At 41.9% G+C, this 20957-nt stretch overlaps 1 protein-coding gene across 1 annotated transcript; it reads right to left on the bottom strand.

The window, feature by feature from the left end:
* On the bottom strand, nucleotides 19236–20663 carry LOC108635869 (GTPase IMAP family member 5-like). The gene is made up of 2 exons (XM_018047472.1): nucleotides 20609–20663; nucleotides 19236–20246 (listed from the first exon to the last, which is right to left on the bottom strand). The coding sequence occupies exons 1-2, from the start codon at nucleotides 20661–20663 to the stop codon at nucleotides 19420–19422; spliced, it is 882 nt and encodes a 293-aa protein (XP_017902961.1). The 3' UTR covers nucleotides 19236–19419.

The following is a 20957-nucleotide window of genomic DNA, read 5'->3' as shown; positions in this document are numbered from 1 at the left end:
CAGTTTGTCCTCAAGTGGCCGTTCCCCCAATTGCCTTTTCATATTTTGGAATAAATAATTGGAAAAGCCTGAAGTTTCACCTGTGAGTGAGAGTTCTGAGTGCAGGCCTCACCTGAGGTGACTGCAGGACAGGATGCTATAGAGAGGGAACCCAAAATGCCCGAATGTGGAGGATTTTCTCTGGAGATGCTCTAATCAAAGAGCAGAATCCTTCAGTTATGACTCAGGAAGAGTGACCTTGAAGTGTGAGCCTCTGAACAGGGGCAAGTGAGGAGACAGTTGGGCCCACTATCTTATGGTCACATCCTCAACGGATCTGCAGCCCCATCCCATCGCAGCTGAAGTGTCTGACGCCCACCTCTCCATGGTGCTTCTGTCTCCTTCGTGGATGTCTCAGCCCTAGCCTCTCTGGGGCCATGCTGACTGTGGATGTTCTGCCCCAGTGCTCCCTTCAGAAATTGTTGCATCCTCTTGTATCTGATATGTATGCTCCTAAGTTCTCTATGCAAAGAAATAGAGGAAAACAATGGAGTGGGAAAGACTAGAGATCTCTTCAAGAAAATTAGAGATACCAAGGGAACATTTCATGCAAAGATGGGCTCGATAAAGGACAGAAATGGTATGGACCTAATAGAAGCAGAAGATATTAAGAAGAGGTGGCAGGAATACAAAGAAGAGCTATACAAAAGAGATCTTAATGAATACGGATAATGAAACCAGATAACCATGATGGTGTGATCACTCACCTAGAGCCAGATATATTAGAGTGCAAAGTCAAGTGGGCCTTAGAAAGCATCACTATGAACAAAGCTAGTGGAGGTGATGGAGTTCCAACTGGGCTATTTCAAATTCTAAAAGATGATGCTGTTAAAGTGCTGCACTCAATATGCCAACAAATTTGGAAAACTCAGCAGTGGCCACAGGACTGGGAAAGGTCAGTTTTCATTCCGATCCCAAAGAAAGGCAATGCCAAAGAATGTTCAAACTACTGCACAATTGCATTCATTTCACATGCTAGCAAAGCAATGCTCAAAATTCTCCAATCTAGACTTCAGCAGTACATGAACTGAGAAATTCAGAAGTAAAATCTGGATTTAGAAAAGGTGGAGGGACCAGAGATCAAATCACCAACATTCGTTGGATCATAGAAGAAGCAAGAGAATTCCAGAAAAGCATCTACTTCTGCTTCATTAACTACACTAAAGCCTTTGACTGTGTGGATCACAACAAATTGTGGAAAATTCTTAGAGATAGGAATACCAGACTATCTCACCTGCGTCCTGAGAGACGTGTATGCATGTTAAGTTAAGAAGCCATAGTTAGAACCATTGGAACATTGGGCTGGTTCCAATTTAGGAAAGGATTACATCACGGCTGTATACTGTCACCTTGCTCATTTAACTTTTTGCAAAGAACATCACGTGACATGCTAGGCTGAATGAAGCACGGAATCAAGATTTTGGGAGAAATCAATAACTTCAGATATGCAGATGACACCACCCTTATGGCAGAGAGTGAAGAGCAACTAAAAAGCCTCTTGATGAAAGTGAAACAGGAGAATGAAAAAGCTGGATTAAAACTCAACATTCAAAAAACGAAGATCATGGCATCCAGTCCCATCATTTCATGGCCAACAGATGGGGAAACAATGAGAAGTGAAAGACTTTATTTTCATGGTCTCCAAAATCACTGTGGATTGTGACTGCAGCCATGAAATTAAAAGACACTTGCTCCCTGCAAGAAAAGCTTTGACAAATCTAGACAGCATGTAAAAAGCATAGACATTACTTTGCCAAAAAAGGTCCATCTAATCAAAGTTATGATTTTTTTCAGTAGTCATATATGAATGTGAGAGTTGGACCATAAAGAAGGCTGAGCACTGAAGAATTGACCATGGTTTCGGAGACTACTCTTGAGAGACCCTTGGACTGCAAGGAGATCCAACCAGTCCATCCTAAAGGAAATCAGACCTGAATATTCATTGGAAGCACTGATGCTGAAGCTGAAACTCCAGTCCTTTGGCCACCTGATGTGAAGAACTGACTCATTGGAAAAGACTCTGATGCTGGGAAAGATCGAAGGCAGGAGGACAAGAGGACAACAGAAGATGAGATGGTTTGATAACATCACTGACTCGATGGCATGAGTTTGAGCAAGCTCCGGGAGTTGGTGATGGATAGGTAGGCTTGGCCAGCTGCCATCAATGGGGTCGCAAAGAGTAGGACAGGACGTAACTGAACAACAAGTTCTCTATGACATCCTGATTTTATGAGGGTTTTCGAAAAGAGAGTGTCTGTGGTCTGTAATTGATCTCAGTTCATCTAGAATGGCTGGCATATGGCCAGTTTGCCATCTCAATGCTGAAATCGCTGATCTCCTGTTACAAAAAGATAAAACATAATAAAAGAAAACGAGCAAACTACTTTTACATGTTTATACACAGATTTTTTTTTTTTTGGTCGCCTTTTAAAGCTTGGAAATAGAGAAATTTTAATGCAAATTTCATGCTGCTTCAAAATAGGCAATAATAAAAAATAATTGAGTTGTTAAGTTTTCTGTAAGCAGTTTAAACTTTTAAAACTCCATTGTCAGGATTCTAAAAGGCATAGGAAAGCAGAGCAATCTGTGTGCACTGATTGCACTGATTCTCCACTCAGCTCACAACAGAGCTGTGACTGTCCTCAATCAGGCCTCCTCAACATGTCTGAATCCATTGTAAACGTCACCCCTTGTAGTGGGGAAGTGGACCTTGCATCTTAAGCTTTCTATCCTGTGAAGTGACCACAGCTATGAGTGACAGGTAAGGTCAAAGGTGAAGGAGATGAGGCAGGAAATGGTTTTGGCTGTTTACTGGAAATTTTATAACAGCCATTCTTGTTATTATGAGAAGATTCTGAGAAAGGGGTAAACCACAGACTTCCTGTGGACTGTGCTCTTATATGTGTGAAAATCATCCTCTTTACCATAGAATTTCTAGTGAATAGGTACAGATATTTTTACATGCATGAGAAGGTAGCTCAGTTCATTTCAGTCACTCAGTCGTGTCTGACTCTTTGCAACCCCATGGATTGCAGCACGCCAGGCCTCCCTGTCCATCACCAACTCCCAGAGTTTACCCAAACTCATGTCCATTGGGTCAGTGCTGCCATCCAACCCTCTCATCCCCTGTCTTCGTCTTCTCTTCCTGCCTTCAACCTTTCCCAGGATCAGGGTCTTTTCCAATGAGTCAGTTCTTTGCATCAGGTGGCCAAAGTACTGGAGTTTCAGCTTCAGCATCAGTCCTTTCAATGAATATTCAGGACTGATTTCCTTTAGGATTGGCTGGTTGGATCTCCTTGCTGTCCAAGGGACTCTCAAGAGTCTTCTCAAATACCACAGTACAAAAACATCAATTCTTCAGTGTTCAGCTTTCCTTTTAGTCCAAATCTCACATCTGTACATGACAACTGGAAAAACCATAGCTTTAACTAGAAAGACCTCTGTTGGCAAAGTAATGTCTCTACTTTTTAATATGATGTCTAGGTTGGTCATAATTTTTCTTCCAAGGAGCAAGCATCTTTTGATTTCATGATGCTTGTTCTCAGTTCATTTTCTAGAATGGCTGGCATATGGCTAGTTTGCCATTTGCAGAGATTTTGGAGCCCCCCAAAATAAAGTCTGTCACTGCTTCCACTGTTTCCCCATATATTTGCAATGAAGTGATGGGACCAGATGTCATGATCTTAGTTTTCTGAATGTTGAGTTTTAAGCCAACTTTTTCAGTCTCCTCTTTCACTTTCATCAAGAGGCTCTTTAATTCTTCTTTGCACTGATGAACACAGATGCAAAAAATCCTTAACAAAATTCTAGCAAACAGAATCCAACAACATATTTAAAAGATCTTGCATCATGACCAAGTGGGCTTTATCCCAGGAATGCAAGGATTCTTTAATATCCACAAATCAATCAATGTAATACACCACATTAACAAATTGAAAGATAAAAACCATATGATTATCTCAATAGATGCAGAAAAAACTTTAGACAAAATTCAACAACCATTTATGATAAAAAAAAAAACTCTCCAGAAAGCAAGAATAGAAGGAACATACCTTAACATAATAAAAGCTATATATGACAAACCCACAGCAAATGTTATCCTCAATGGTGAAAAACTGAGAGCATTTCCCTTAAAGTCAGGAACAAGGCAAGGGTCCCCACTCTCACCACTACTATTCAGCATAGTTTTGGAAGTTTTGGCCACAGCAATCAGAGCAGAAAAAGAAATAAAGGGAATCCAAATTGGAAAAGAAGAAGTAAAACTCTCACTGTTTGCAGATGACATGATCTTTACATAGAAAACCCTAAAGACTCTATCAGAAAATTATTAGAGCTAATCAATGAATATAGTAATGTTGCAAGATATAAAATTAACACAGAGAAATCCCTTGCATTCCTATATACTAACAATGAGAAAACAGAGAGACATATTAAGGAAACAATTCCATTCACCATTGCAATGAAAAGAATAAAATACTTAGGGATATACCTACCTAAAGAAACAAAAGACTTATATATATAAAACTGTAAAACACTGATGAAAGAAATCAAAGAGGACACTAATAGATGGAGAAATATACCATGTTCATGGATCAGAAGAATCAATATAGTGAAAATGAGTATATTACCCAAAGCAATCTATAGATTCAATGCAATCCCTATCAAGCTACCAGTGATATTTTTCACAGAACTAGAACAAATAATTTCACAATTTGTATGGAAATACAAAAAACCTCGAATAGCCAAAGCAATCTTGAGAAAGAAGAATGGAACCGGAGGAATCAACCTGCCTGACTTCAGGCTCTACTACAAAGCCACAGTCATCAAGACAGTATGGTACTGGCACAAAGGCAGAAATATAGATCAATGGAACAAAATAGAAAGCCCAGAGATAAATCCACACACCTATGGACACCTTATCTTTGACAAACAAAGCAAGAACATACAATGGAGAAAAGACAATCTCTTTAACAAGTGGTCAACCACTGGTAAAAGAATGAAACTAGAACACTTTCTAACACAATACACAAAATAAACTCAAAATGGATTAAAGATCTAAATGTCAGACCAGAAACTATAAAACTCCTAGAGGAGAATGTAGGCAAAACACTCTCCGACATAAATCACAGCAGGATCCTCTATGACCCACCTCCTAGAATATTGGAAATAAAAGCAAAAATAAACAAATGGCACCTAATTAAACTTAAAAGCTTTTGCACAACGAAGGAAACTATAAGCAAAGTGAAAAGACAGCCTTCTGAATGGGAGAAAATAATAGCAAATGAAGCAACTGACAAAGAATTAATCTCAAAAATATACAAACAACTCCTGCAGCTCAATTCCAGAAAAGTAAATGACCCAATCAAAAAATGGGCCAAAGAACTAAACAGACATTTCTTCAAAGACACACAGATGGCTAACAAACACATGAAAAGATGCTCAACATCACTCATTATCAGAGAAATGCAAATCAAAACCACAATGAGGTACAATTTCACACGTCAGAATGGCTGCTATCCCAAAATCTACAAACAATAAATGCTGGAGAGGGTGTGGAGAAAAGGGAACCCTCTTACACTGTTGGTGGGAATGCAAACTAGTACAGCCACTATGGAGAACAGTGTGGAGATTCCTTAAAAAACCGGAAATAGAACTGCCTTATGACCCAGCAATCCCACTGCTGGGCGTACACACCAAGGAAACCAGAATTGAAAGAAACACATATACCGCAATGTTCATCACAGCACTGTTTATAATAGCCAGGACATGGAAGCAACCTAGATGTCCATCAGCAAATGAATGGATAAGAAAGCTGTGGTACATATACATAATGGAATATTACTCAGCCATTAAAAAGAATGTATTTGAATCAGTTCCAATGAGATGGATGAAACTGGAGCCTATTATACAGAGTGAAGTAAGCCAGAAAGAAAAACACCAATACAGCATACTAACACATATATATGGGATTTAGAAAGATGGTTACGATAACCCTATATGTGAGACAGAAAAGAGACCCAGATATATAGAACACTCCTTTGGTCTCTGTGGGAGAAGGCGAGGGTGGGATGATCTGAGAGAATAGCATTGAAACATGTATATTATAATATGTGAAACAGATCTCCAGTCCAGGTTTGATGCATGAGACAGGGTGCTTAGGGCTGGTGCACTAGGAATACCCTGAGGGATGGGATGGGGAAGGAGGTGGGAGGGGTGTTCAGGATGGGGAACACATGTAAACCCATGGCTGATTCATATCAATGTATGGCAAAAACCACTACAATATTGTAAAGTAATTAGCCTCCAACTAAAATAAATAAATTTTTAAAAAATTCTTCTTTGCTTTCTGCCATTAAGGGTCGTGTCATCTGCATATCTGAGGTTACTGATATTGAGAAGATAGTATGTGGGTTGAAACAGGGGTGTCAAATTAAAATGTCAAGCATTTTAAATGCTTAAAAGGGCAGAAACTATTGAAAGTAAAACTGCAAGGCCTTTGCAGCTTTGAGCTTCAAGAGGTGGAAAAATAGATCCCAACTCTGCATGGGTAGAAATCGAAATTTACATTGTAAAAGGGCCAGGAGACAAGGTAGTGTGACAACTTGGGCCAGTTTTACAATCAGTCTCCCACAATTGACTATCCTGCTCACATGCCAAAATTGTGTATTTTTCTTCTTTATTGAATTATAATTTACATAAATAAAATTTATGGATTTTTTGGCAGTATATTCAATAATTAATTAAAATATTTCTAAGTCTTGGTATTTCTTATTAGCTTATATATGTGTTTACACATTGAAATGAACATTCATTTTACTTTATTTGTCATTCTATTAATGTCATTTGTTTCATCTATTGATTTGTGAGTGTGGCACCATCCTCGCATCCTTGGATAAGTCTCAGTTGATCATGGGGCATGATGGTCCTAATGTATGTTAAATTTGGCTTGCTATTAATTTTTTGAATCTTTATTTGTTAGGGGTAATGACATGTATTTTTTGTAATGGCCTTCTATTAAAAAAAAATAGTATTGATCTATTTGGCCTCAAAATGTGTTTGGAAGTGTTCCTTTCTCTTCAGCTTTTTGGAAGAATTTGAGAAGGCTTGGTATTAATTCTCAAAACGTTTGGTTGAATTCACCAGTGAAGCCATATGGTATAGGCTTTTCCTTGTTGGGAGGTTTTCATTACAGTTTCAATCTCTGTACTCATTATTAGTCTGTTCAAATTTTCTGTTTCTTTATGATTAAGTCTTTGTAGGTTGCATATTTTTAGGAATTTATCTAGTTCTTCCAGTTTATCCATTTTTCTTTAAAAAAAAATCCATCTCTTAATTCTGTTGATCCTTTCTATTGAAAAAAAATGTACCTAGATGGCTGCAATTTTTCAGCTTTATTGAAATTTTTAAAAGATTTATTTTTCATTCAGCACAGTGGAATCTTAGTTCCTAGACCAGGGATCGAAACTCTGTGCCCACTGCAGTGAAAATGAGAAACCCTAACTGTTGTACTGCCAGATAATTCCTTCCATTGTGATTTTTTAAAAAAGATTATTTTTGATGTGGACCATTTTTAAAGTCTTTAACTTATTACAATGTTATTTCTTTGTTGCATTTTGGTTTTTTGATCACCAGGCATGTGGAATATTAGCTCCCTGGCCAGAGATCGAATGTGTGTCCCTGTATTGACAGGCAGATCCTTAACCACTGGACCCTCCATTGTGATGTTTAAATGCATTATTTTCTTCAGTGATTAAAGCAGATGAACCATATATGTCTAATAGACCACAAAATGGGCTGTTTCAGTTAAAGTTCAAGTTAAATCATGTACAAACCAGTGTGAATTTCCCATGCCCCTCTTCCATCATGATGATCTGTGATCATTGGTCTTTGAAGCTACTCTTGTAATTGTCCTGGTGTGCCATACACCACATCCATATAGGACAGTGAACTTGACTGGGAAATGTGTGTGTTCTGATTGCTCCTCTAAGTAGACCTTCACCTGTCTCTCTTTCTCTCTTTGCGTCTCCCTATGCCCAAGAAACAACAATATTGAAATTAGGCAATTAATAACCCAATGCTTGCCTCTAACTGTTCAAGTGAAGGGAAGGGTTCACACATCACTCAGTTTGAATCAAAAGCTAGAACTGGTGAAACTTAGTGAGGAAGGCATGTAAAAATCCAAGACAAGCTGAAAGCTAGGTTTCTTTTGCCAAACATTTAGCTGAATTACAAATGCAAAGGAAAAGTTCTTGAGGAAAACTAAAGGTACTACTCCAGTGAACTTAGAATGATAAGAAAATGAAATAGCTATTCTGATATGGAGAGAGTTTTAGTAGCCACAGCATTCCATTATGCTAAAGCCTAATCCAGAGAAATGTCCAAACTCTCTTCAATTCTCTAAAGATAAGGCGAGGTGAAGAAGCTGCAGAAGAAAAGTTTGAAACTAGCAGAGGTTGGTTAATGAAGTTTGAGGAAAGAAGCCATCTCCATAACATAAATGTGCACAGTGAAGCAGCCAGAGCTGATGTAGAAATGCATGTAAGTTATTCAGAAGATCTAGCTAAGATAAACAACAGATTTCCAGTGTAAGTGTAACAGCCTTATCTTGGGGGGAAAAAAAAAATGCTGTCTAGAACTTTCATAGCTACAGAGGAGAAGTCAATCATGCATGCATGCTTAGTTGCTAAGTCATATCTGACTCTTTACAATCCCATGGACTGTAGCCCACTAGGCTCCTATGTCCATGGGATTCTCCAAGCAAGAATATTGGAGTGGGTTACCATTTCCTCCTCCAGAAGATCTTTCTGATCCAGGGATCGAACCTGTGTCTCCTGCAGCTCCTGCATTGGCAGGAGGATTCTTGACCACTAGCACTTTTGGGAAGCCCAGAGAAGTCAATGCCTGACCTCAAATCTTCAAGGGACATGCTGACTCTCTTTTTAGAGATTAACATAGCTAGTGACTTTAAGTTGAAGCCAATGCTCATTGACCATTGTGAAAATCTTAGGGTCCTTGAGAATTATGCTAAATCTACTCTGCCTGTACACATGGAACAACAAACTTTGGATGACAGCCCATCTGTTTGCAACATGGTTTTCTAAAGATGTTAAGCCCACTGTTGAGACCTACTGCTCAGGGGAAAAGATTCCTTTTAAAATATTACTGCTAATTGACAATGCCCTTGGTCACACAAGAGCTCTGGTGGAAATGTACTGTGAGATTAATGTTGTTTTCATGCCTGTGAACACATCCATTCATAGCCCTTGTATCAAGGAGTAATTTTGAATTTTGGATCTTATTATTTAGGGAATACACTTCATAGGGCTATAGCTACCCTATATAGTGATTCCTTTGATGCCTCTGGGCAAACTAGTAGTAAATCATCTGGAAAGACCTCATTAATCTAGATGCCATTAAGAATATTCATGATTCACAGGAAGAGGTCAAAATATCAACATTAACAGGAGTTTGAAAGAAGCTGATTCTAGTCCTCATAGGTGATTTTAAAGGACTCAACACATGAAATTAAAAGATGCTTGCTCCTTGGGAGAAAAGCAATGACAAACCTAGACAGCATATTAAAAATCAGAGACATCACTTTGCCAACAAATGTCCATATAGTCAAAGCTATGGTTTTTCCAGTAGTCATGTAAAACAAAGCTTAGCACCGAAGCACTGATGCTTTGAAACTGTGGTGCTAGGAGAAGACTCTTGAGAGTCCCTTTGACAGCAAGGAGAGAAAACCAGTCAATTCTAAAGGAAATCAATCCTGAATATTCTTTGGAAGAACTGATGACTTCCCTGGTGGCTCAGATAGTAAAGAATCCGCCTGCAATCCAGGAGACCTGGCTTCGATCCCTGGGTTGGGAAGATCCCCTGGAGGAGGGCATGGCAACCCACTCCAGTGTTCTTGTCTTGAGAATCCCCATAGACAAAGGAGCCTGGCAGACTGTAGTCCATGGGGTCCCAAAGAGTCGGACCTGACTGAGTGACTAATCACAGCACATGCTGTAGCTGAAGCTACAGTACTTTGGCCGCCTGATGCAAAGAGTTGATTCACTGGAAAAGACCCTGATGCTGGGAAAGATTGAAGGCAGGAGGAAGAGGGAGAGACAGAGGATGAGACGGTGGATGACATCACTGATTCAATGGAAATGAGTTTGAGCAACTCTGGGAGATAGTGAAGGACAGGGAATCCCAGAGTGCTGCAGCCCATGTGGTTGCAAAGAATCAGACACAACTTAGTGACTGAACAATTACAACAATTGATAAAGCAGCAGCAGAGTTTGAGAAAATTGATTCCAATTCTGAAAGAAGCTCTACAGTGGGTAAAATGATGAGAAATAGAAATGCATGTTACAGAGAAATCATTTATGAAAGGAAAAGTTAATTGATGTGACAAACTTATTGTTGTCTTATCTTAAGGAATTGCCTCAGCCATGCCAGCCTTAAGCAGCCACCACCTTCACCTTGATTTGTCAGCAGTCCTCAACATGGAGGCAAGACTCTCCACGAGCAAAAAGATTATGACTCACCAAAGGCTTAGATGATGGTTGTCAGTGATTTTAAATTCAGGTATGTACATAATTTTTTAGACAAAACTCTATTGTACACTTAATAGACTACAGTGTAGTGTGAACATAGCTTTTATGTGCACTGGGAAGCTAAAAACTTGGTGTGATATTAACTTGGTTGCAGTGATCTGGAACCAATTCAACAATGTTTCTAAGGTATGCCTGTGTAAGAGGACTGTTTCTAGACACTGAGCAACAAGCTGCTCTGGACTGATCCATAGATGGGTCAGATGGATGGAAAGTGGAAGTGGATGACAAGTGGGATCAACACAAAAGAATGACCGACCATAGCAAATAACTGGATAAATTTAAAAAAGAGATTATTTTCATCATCTAAATTTTTCCTAAAGATAGTTGGCTTTTAAAGACAGAGCTAGAAGAATATATCGCTGAGTTTATATTCTGTTGTTCTTTAGTCACTAAGTTATGCCTGACACTTTTGTGACCCCATGGACTGTAGCCTGCCAGGCTTCTCTGTCCATGGGATTTCCTAGGCAAGAATACTGGAGTGTGTTGCCATTTTTTTCTCCAGAGGATCTTCCTGACCCAGGGATTGAGCCCTAGTCTCCTGCATTGGCAGGTGGGTTTTTTATCACTGAGTCAACAGGGAAGCCTGTTTGTATTTCACTTAAATGTAAAAGGTATAATATAAATAATGCAGAAGATGGGAGGGAGGAAATAAAAGATAGTGTTCTAAAGAACTTCCAGTATATGTGAAGTGATATAACCCTCTCTGAAGAGAGGATGAGAAATTAAATGTGCATATTCTTGAGAGTCCCTTGAACTGCAAGGAGATCCAACCAGTGCATCCTAAAGGAAATCAGTCCTGAATGTTCATTGGAAGGACTGATGATGAAGCTGAAACTCCAGTACTTTGGCCACCTGATTCAAAGAGCTGACTCATTTGAAAAGACCCTGATGCAGGGAAGGATTGAAGGCGAGAGGAGAAGGGGACGACAGAGGATGAGATGGTTGGATGGCATCACCTCAACGGACATGAGTTTGAGCAAACTCCGGGAGTTGTTGATGGACAGGGAGGCCTATCATGCTGTAGTCCATAGGGTTGCAAAGAGTTGGACACGACTGAGTGACTGAAGTGTACTGATTGTAAATTGTGAAGCAATCACTAAGAAAATAAAGTCAGGTATAGCTAACAAAGTGACAGTGGAAATAAAATGAAAACTTAAAAATTCATCATAAAGAAAGCAGAGAAAAAGAAAAAAAAGACAGGTGGGATAAACATAAAAAGCAAATAGCAAGATGATGAATTTAAACACAACTATATCAATAATCATATTAGATGCAAGTTATCTCAACTCTTCGAGTATAAGACAGATGGGGTAAAAAAGCAAGACCTACCTGCAAACTGTCTAAGGAAATCTCACCCTAAACATCAAGACACAGAGAGGTGAAAATAGAAGAGATGAAAAAGATACATGATGCATAGATTGAGAACATGAAACCTACAGTGGCTATAATATCAGCGGTTTCAGGACAATACTATCTCTATCCCAGGGCTAAAGGAAGACACTTCATCTTGGTAAAAAGGCTAATTCATCAACAAGACACAGTAATGTTGAATGTGATGCTCCTCATATGTAACCGAGAGTCAGAAAAATCCCAGAGAACTTCAAAATTCAACAAGTAAAAACAGACAGAAACAAATGGGGAAAAATAGACAAGTCCACAGTTAGAGTTGGAGATTTAAACACTCATGTACCAATAATATTTATTATTTCTTTTTTCCTTTAAGATTGAACACAAACAAGGGGAGGAAATTGTGTTTCGTAATTCAGATTTCTTCCCATCAAAGACTTATGGTTTCATTTCCTCATTTCCCACAACCCTATCCTTGAGTGGGTGTGTTGGGATGAAGAGATGCATGGAGGAACAGAAGGAGAATGAATTCAAAGACTTAGACTGTGGCTGGAGGTCAAAGCTAGTGGAGGTGATGGAATTCCAGTTGAGCTATTTCAAATCCTGAAAGATGATGCTGTGAAAGTGCTGCACTCAATATGCCAGCAAATTTGGAAAACTCAGCAGTGGCCACAGGACTGGAAAAGGTCAGTTTTCATTCCAACCCCAAAGAAAGGCAATTCCAAAGAATGCTCAAATTACTGCACAATTGCACTCATCTCACATGCTAGTAAAGTAATGCTCAGAATTCTCCAAGCCAGGCTTCAGCAATACGTGAAGCGTGAACTCCCTGATGTTCAAGCTGGTTTTAGAAAAGGCAGAGGAACCAGAGATCAAATTGCCAACATCCGCTGGATCATGCAAAAAGCAAGAGAGTTCCAGAAAAACATCTATTTCTGCTTTATTGACTATGCCAAAGGCTTTGATGGTGTGGATCACCACAAACTATGGGAAATTCTGAAAGAGATGGGAATACCAAACCACCTGACCTGCCTCTTGAGAAACCTATATGCAGGTCAGGAAGCAACAGTTAGAACTGGACATGGAACAACAGACTAGCTCCAAATAGGAAAAGGAGTACATCAAGGCTGTATATTGTCACTCTGCTTATTTAACTTCTATGCAGAGTACATCATGAGGATCGCTGGACTGGAAGAAACACAAGGTGGAATCAAGATTGCCGGGAGAAATATCAATAACCTCAGATAAGCAGGTATCAGTGCCCTTATGGCAGAAAGTGAAGAGGAGCTAAAAAGCCTCCTGATGAGTGTGAAAGTGGAGAGTGAACAAGTTAGCTTAAAGCTCAACATTCAGAAAACGAAGATCATGGAATCTGGTCCCATCACTTCATGGGAAACAAATGGGGAAACAGTAGAAACAGTGTCAGACTTTATTTTGGGGGGCTCCAAAATCACTGCAGATGGTGACTGCAGCCATGAAATTAAAAGACACTTACTCCTTGGAAGGAAAGTTATGACCAACCTAGATAGCATATTCAAAAGCACAGACATTACTTTGCCAACAAAGGTCCGTCTAGTCAAGACTATGGTTTTTCCAGTGGTCATGTATGGATGTGAGAGTTGGACTGTGAAGAAAGCTGAGCGCCAAAGAATTGATGCTTCGAACTGTGGTGCTGGAGAAGACTCTTGAGAGTCCCTTGGACTGCAAGGAGATCCAACCAGTCCATTCTGGAGGAGATCAGGCCTGGGATTTCTCTGGAAGGAATGATGCTAAAGCTGAAACTCCAGTATTTTGGCCACCTCATGCGAAGAGTTGACTCACTGGAAAAGACTCTGATGCTGGGAGGGATTGAGGGCAGGAGGAGAAGGTGATGACAGAGGATGAGATGGCTGGATGGCATCACTGACTCGAGGGTCATGAGTTTGAGTGAACTCTGGGAGTTGGTGATGGACAGGGAGGCCTGGCGTGTTGCGATTCATGGGGTCCCAAAGAGTCGGACACAACTGAGTGACTGAACTGAGGCTTCTGGGTGGAGGCAGAATAGGGAGAAGGTTCTGGAAAGGTTGGAAAAATCCAGTAACCCCAAAGGAGTGATCCTAAAAACTTTGGCCCATCTGGGATTTATTCCACCAGCCCTGTGTGAGCTCCCTCTATTCTCGATGTAAGAATATCTCCTCTGAGCCCAGGTCTGAGGTGGGAATAGAGGGTGTGATGGCTGAATTGATTCAGGGGTGCTAGTCCTTGTAGGTCTTTTCCTTTTTATCTTTTCTTCTCTTCCTCCTCAAGAGGCATTTATTATTCTTTTTGTCAGTTAAGGTTGCTAAAACAAATAGCAAAGACTAGGTGGTAATCCAGAAATATTTATTCTTCACTGCTCTGGAGGCTGGGAGGTCCAAGATCAAAGTATGGGGGATTTGGTGTCTGGGGAGAACCCCCCTTTTGGTTGCTGTGTCCTATCTGGTGGAGAGAGAGATCTAGTTTCTTCCTTTTCTTTATTGTTGTTGCTATTGTTCAGTCGCTAAGTCCTCTCCAAGTCTTTTGTGGCCCCATGGACTGTAGCCCATAGGCTCGTCTGTCCCTGAGATTTCCAAAGCAAGAATACTGGAGTGGGTTGTCATTTTTTCCTCCTGGGGATCTTCCCCATCCAGGAATTGATCCTGTATCTCTTGCATTGGCAGGTGGATTCTTTACCACTGAGCCACTAGGGAAGCCCCCTAAAAAAATGTACATAACTTTAAAAATACTTTATTGCTGAAAAGTGCTAACCATCATCTGAGGCTTCAGCAAGTGCTAGTAGCAACATCCAAGGTCACTGACCACAGACCAGCATAATAAATACAGTACATCCCCTACATGGGAATCTTCAAGTTGTGAACTTTCAAAGATGCAAAGAATATATAAGCAAACGAACTTTTCTTTTCCTAGTATCAGGAAGGACCTTCATGTACAGCTAAAGCTCCTGCTTAGAGAGTCAACATCCACTGAATCCTGAAGGGGCTTCCCTGGAATCTTGAAGAATGTGAAAAATCCGTGGAGCTGGACTATCCTGACAATGACAAAGGGAGAAGCAGAGGAAATGGGATGGCCCCTGGGCGAGTCTTTTCTGTGCTTCTTTCACCCTTTTGTTAGGGTCAAACTGCCTGACTGCACACTGACTGAAACTGCCCACCCTGGCCAGGCACCACAGTAACCACTTGCTTGAGTTACTTTATCATAGAAAGTCCTGGTAAGGAACACAAACTAATAAGCCACCACCAACTGGAAGAGTTTGGGAAAGGTCAAAAGGAGAAGCCACATGTTCTAGCACCTCTGAGAATCCTTCTTGCTTGCATCCATCTTGACCAAGAAAGGCATGCACCACCAGGAAGGACCCTGAGCCAGAATGATTGGCCAAAGACAACTCGGAAACTAATCCCATCACCATGAAACCTGAGACTTTGAGCCACATGGCAGAGCAGTTCCCCTGGGTTCCCTCACCCTACTGATCTCCCCTCGGGTGGGCCCTTCCCAAAATTCTCTTGCTTTATCAGCTCCTGTGTCTCCTCAGACAATTCATTTCCGAGTGTTAGACAAGAGCCCCCTTTCGGGCCCTGGAAGGGATCCCCTTTCTGTAACAGCCTGAGGGAGAATCAGAGCTCATATTTGAACACTTTCAAAGGAATTACTTTGGCGAACAACCAAGGTAGAGCATGACCCTGTCTCTTCCTCTATTGCAAAATATTCCTGGGTTCTCCCTCCAGCTTTCTTTAGTGCGTTTCCCTGGTCCAGTGCCTTTCCTGGAGGGAGGAGGAGACTGCCCAGCCCAGAGGGCTTCAATGTCGACTCCACCAGATCTGAAGTCTCGGCCTTCCTCTGCTCAGCCCAGTCTCCTCTGAGGGCCGAGGCAGTGAGGGGAGCCAGGGTCCCCGGGAGGCCGACAGAAAGCTGGCTCCCTCCTGACCTTGATATCAGTGCCACTCTGTGTCAATTCACCCCCTCGGTGCCCCATTCCTGTCATGTCCTCTCCATCCCCACACCTCCCGTTATGGCTCAGGCCCTGATGGATGGCTGAGATGGAATTCTTTTATTCTGAGTGTGATGCCATGTTCCTAGGCTCACACTTATTTAGTCCAACCACCACATTGCTGCAGCGTGATCTTCCTAAAATTCCTAACCTGGTTAAAAACCTCGGGGAGAAAGCCCTTGAACCCACCCAGCCAGGTCCCTCCCTGCCTCCTCCAGTGATTCTCAATCTCCTGCCTGACCCAGCATTACCAGTTGGGGCACAGATTTGGATTACTGTGATTCTGAATGGCTTGCCTGCTCCCTCTGCCTGAAGTCAGTCCTGGAAGGAGGGGCCGGCACGTTTCTAGAAGCCCCGGCCCCACCCTGGCCAAGGCGCCTCTGCCCCCCAAGCCTGTACTCTCCTTCTGGTTGACATCCCACGGCAGACAAATTTCTCTCACACCCATTTTCAGTTTAATTTATTCATTGGCCACACTGGGTTTTTGTTGCTGCCCGAGCTTTCTCTAGTCGTGACCAGCGAGGGCTACTCTTGCTTTCCTGTGTGGACTCTCACTTCCGGCTCATCCTCGTTTTTACATGCCTTCCTCCCTCTACTGCACAGGTGTCTTTGGCCTTACTTCCCTCAGATCCCTGGTGACCAGCAGAGACCCGGCCCCTCAGCACTCAGCTAGGTGTGAGTGGAGCAGGACTGGATGAAGTCAAGGAAGGGAAAGGCCAACTTGGGTCAGACAGTTTGGGAAGACTGCACTGAGGAGGAGGTCCTTGATCTAAGAACTCCGAGTTGCTTGGTGTTTCAAGGGTTTGAGGAGCTCACACATAACACTCCTTGCACAAGGTTGAAATCGGTTATGGGATAGCACTGTTGAGATAAACTGCACCTTTATCACCAGCGGGGACATGGACAATGAGTTGGGCATCACAGAGAGCTCATCACTTACCCACCCAGTCACAGAAAGCTTGTGTGACCGTGGGTCTCCCCTACAGGGTATGAAGGGATGGGCAGCTATCCCATAGGAGGAGAAGTTGGGAAGGGGTCACCCAGACCCTTCCTCATCAGGTTTCCTCTTTCCACTGACTCGGTGGTGACCACCACTCAGACTTCATCCCAGTGTCTTCCCGCTTCTCTTTTCCACCACTGAAATGTGCAATGCCACCCTTCCCCCAAATTTCTACAGGTATCACACGCGATTGTGCTGACTTTGGGGTTCAAGATGTTTCACTACATCCAAGCTCAACCCATGATGGAAAACCTCCTCTAAGACAGGGGTGGGCAAACGACAGCCTGCTGAGCAAATCCAGGCTGAGGCCAGTTCTGTGAACTGAGGAGCATTTTTACATTTTTGAATAATAGAAGAAGCAAGAGAATTCCAGAAAAACATCTACTTCTGCTTCATTGACTACATTAAAGCCTTTGACTGTGTGGATCACAACAAACTGTGGAACATTCTTAAACAGACGGGAATACCAGACCACCTTACCTGCCTCCTGAGAAACCTGTATGCAGGTCAAGAAGGAACATTCAGAACTGGACAGGGAACAATGGACTGGTTTCAAATTGGGAAAGGAGTACATCAAGGCTGTATATTGTTACCATGCTTATTTAATGTATATGTGGAGTATATTATGCAAAATGCCAGGCTGGATGAAGCACAAGCTAGAATCAAGATTGCCAGGGGAAATATCAATAACCTCAGATATGCAGATGACACCACCCTTATGGCAGAAAGTGAAGAGGAACTAAAGAGCCTCCTATTGAAGGTGAAAGAGGAGAGTTAAAAAGCTGGCTTAAAATTCAACATTCTAAAAACAAAGATCATGGTATCTGGTCCCATCACTTCATAGCAAAAAGATGAGGAAACAATGATAACAATGACAAATTTTCTTTTCTTGGGCTCCAAAATCACTGTAGATGGTGACTGTAGCCATGAAATTAAAAGACACTTGCTCCTTGGAAGAAAAGTTATGACAATCCTAGACAGTGTATTAAAAAGCAGAGATATTACTTTGCTGACAAAGGTCAAAGTTATGGTTTTTCCAGTAGTCATGTGTTGATGTGAGAGTTGGAGTATAAACAAGGCTGAGAACCAAAGAATTGATACTTTTGAACTGTGGTGTTGGAGAAGACTCTTGAGAGTCCCTTGGATTGCAAGGAGATCAAACCAGTCAATCCTAAAGGAAAGCATGCCTGAATAGTCTTTGGAAGGACTGATGCTGAAGCTGAAGCTCCAATACTTTGGCTACCTAAGAGCTGACTCATTAGAAGAGACAGAAAAAATCTTTCAAAAAAATCTTTGCTGGGAAAGATTGAAGGCAGGAGGATTCAGGGATGTCAGAGAATGAGATGGTTGGATGCCATCACCAACTCAATGGACATGAGTTTGAGCAAGCTCTTGGAGATGGTGAATGACAGGGAAATCTGGCGTGCTGGAGTCCATGGGGTTGCAAATAGCCAGGCAGGGCTGAGCGACTGAACAACAACAACGGGTCAAAAAATCAAGAGAAGCATAATGTTTCGTCACCACATATGAAAAGTCCATGCAATTCAAATTTCTAAACTTGTAGGGAATACAGTCTTGCAGGTCACTTCCTTCTTCTCCAGGGTGGCTTTCATGCTACAAGGAGATGGCTGAGTGTTGAAGGAGACCAGATGGTCGGCTAAGCCTGAAATCCTACACTCACCATCTGGCTCTTGTCTAGCCCTGCTCTAAGGATTTCTGGTTCTTTAATTTCCCAGTGGCTGACTATGCGGAGATCTTCCTCCCCACCCTGTCTCTACGGCCTTCCTCCTTTCTCCCCCAGCCTCTTCACACCCCAGAGACATCCCAGAGCACCCTAGTCTTTCTCTCTTGTGTGGTGTCTTATTGTTACTGTTTTTTTTTAACCTACAAGGAAGTCAGAGTATGTTTCTGAATAAAATAAGGAATTCCAACTGTAAAAAGGAGGTCCCCGGTGAGACATTCACTCACACAGCATGTCAGTCCACTCACTTTCCTCTCCTCAAGCTCCCCAATATTTCTTGATGGTGTGCAGTTAGTTTATTACTTGTCTTCACCGTATTTTTGAAAAGATTTTGCTCTTAAATTTATTTATTTGCTTTAATTTTTGGCTGCACAGCATATAGGATCTTAGTTTCTCAGCCAGGGATTGAACCTGCACCCTTTGCATTGAAAGCAGTCTTAACCACTGGACTGCCAGGGAAGTTTCCACCTTCACCATTTTTAACACAACAGAAAGGGGAAATTTCTTTCCTTTTGGATTTTATTTACCTAAAAAGGAACCGAAGAAAAGGGATGGTGTGTCTGATGCAAGGAAGCAAAATTGAAAATGAAATTATGTAAAAAGCAAACAAAGTTTCTGATCAACACAGATAGGTATGCCGACTCTGAAAAGGTGGAAGCTGAGGGCAGCTGTCATCTGAAAATGCTCAAAGTTGATGTGTACTATACAAGCTAATTACAATGGCAAGAAAAATCAAAAGGCATAGGAAAAGAACAAATATTTTGGCATGAGAAACGATCCAGGCTTTGAGTCGGAGGAGCACCTTGAAGGCACCGTTTCTCTCACCCTCTTTCAGGTCTTGCTTTTGCTTTGCAACCTGCAGCTGTACCTTTTCCAGGTAGCGCCTCTGACCTTCTCCATGGGCTCCACCCCTTATCTGTCTCAGCATCTGTGCATCAAAGAAGAGCTCGTTGGTGAGGAAGGCGCCCTGGTGCTCCCGCTCCAGCCCCTCGATAACAGCCATCAGCTGGGCCAGCTGCTCTCTCTGCTCGTCCCTGGAGGCCCGGTTGTTGAAGGCACAGTACCTCCGCCCGCACTTCCGGACCAGGCTCCTCAGCCTGAGGTTGTCTGTGTTTGCCACGTACTCATCCAAGGATCCGCCCGCCAAATCCTCCTTGTGAGTGAAGAGGATGACCATGTATCTCTCGGCTCCTGCCCCAAAGACCTCCTTCACCCTGGTCACGGCCACCACGTCCTGCTCAGTGAAGCGCCCCAGCTGGGTCACCAGCAGCAGCACGTGGGGCCCTGGCACCGACAGCAGATAACAGGCTCCGATATTCTCATACACCTCTTGATCCTGGGCCCTGGACTCGAAGATGGGGGGCGTGTCCACCACCAGGATGCTCCTCCCATTCCACATGCCTGTTGCCCTCTGACACTTCCTGGTCACCGACTGGGCCCCCAGCTTGGACTCAAACACAGGCTGGCAGAGGATGCTGTTCCCGGTTGCACTTTTCCCGCTGCCTCTCAAAACTGTTTGGTTGAATCACAAGTGAAGCCATATGGTATAGGCCTTTTTCCTGTTGGGAGCGTTTTTCATTACAGTTTAATCTTCTGTCACTCATTATTAGTCGCTGTTCAAATTTTCTTATTTCATTTATGATTAAGTCTTCTAGGTTGCATATTTTTAGAATTATCTCAGCTTTCTTCCAGTTTATCCATTTTTCTTTAAAAAAAAATCCAATCTCTTAATTTCTGTTGATCCTTTCTATGAAAAAATGTACTAGATGCCTGCCAATTTCACTTTAATTGAAATTTTTAAAAAGCATTTATTTTCATTCAGGCACCATGGAATCTTAGTTCCTAGACCACGGATTCAAACTCTTGTGCCTCACCTGCAGTGAAAATGACAAACCCTAACTTGTACTCCGCAGATAATTTCCTCTCCATCTGTGATTTTTTAAAAAACGATTATTTTGATGATGGACACATTTTTAAAGCTTTACTTCATTACAAGTATATTCTTTTGCATTTTGCGTTTTTTAATCACCAGGCATGGTTGGAATATTAGCTCCCTGGCCAGAGATCGAATCGTGTGTCCTGTAATTGACAGGCAGATCCTGTAACCACTGGACCCTCATTGTGATGTCTTAAATGCCATTATTTTCTTCAGTTTGATTTAAAGGCAGCATGAACCATATATGTCTAATAGACACAAAAACTGGGCTGTTTTCAGTTAAAGTT

The sequence above is a fragment of the Capra hircus genome, chromosome 4 (genome assembly GCF_001704415.2).
Source record: "Capra hircus breed San Clemente chromosome 4, ASM170441v1, whole genome shotgun sequence".
NCBI classification, from domain to species: Eukaryota; Metazoa; Chordata; class Mammalia; order Artiodactyla; family Bovidae; genus Capra; species Capra hircus.
The sequence above is the reverse complement of the archived record's forward strand: the minus strand, read 5'-3'. Positions and strand labels throughout refer to the sequence as shown.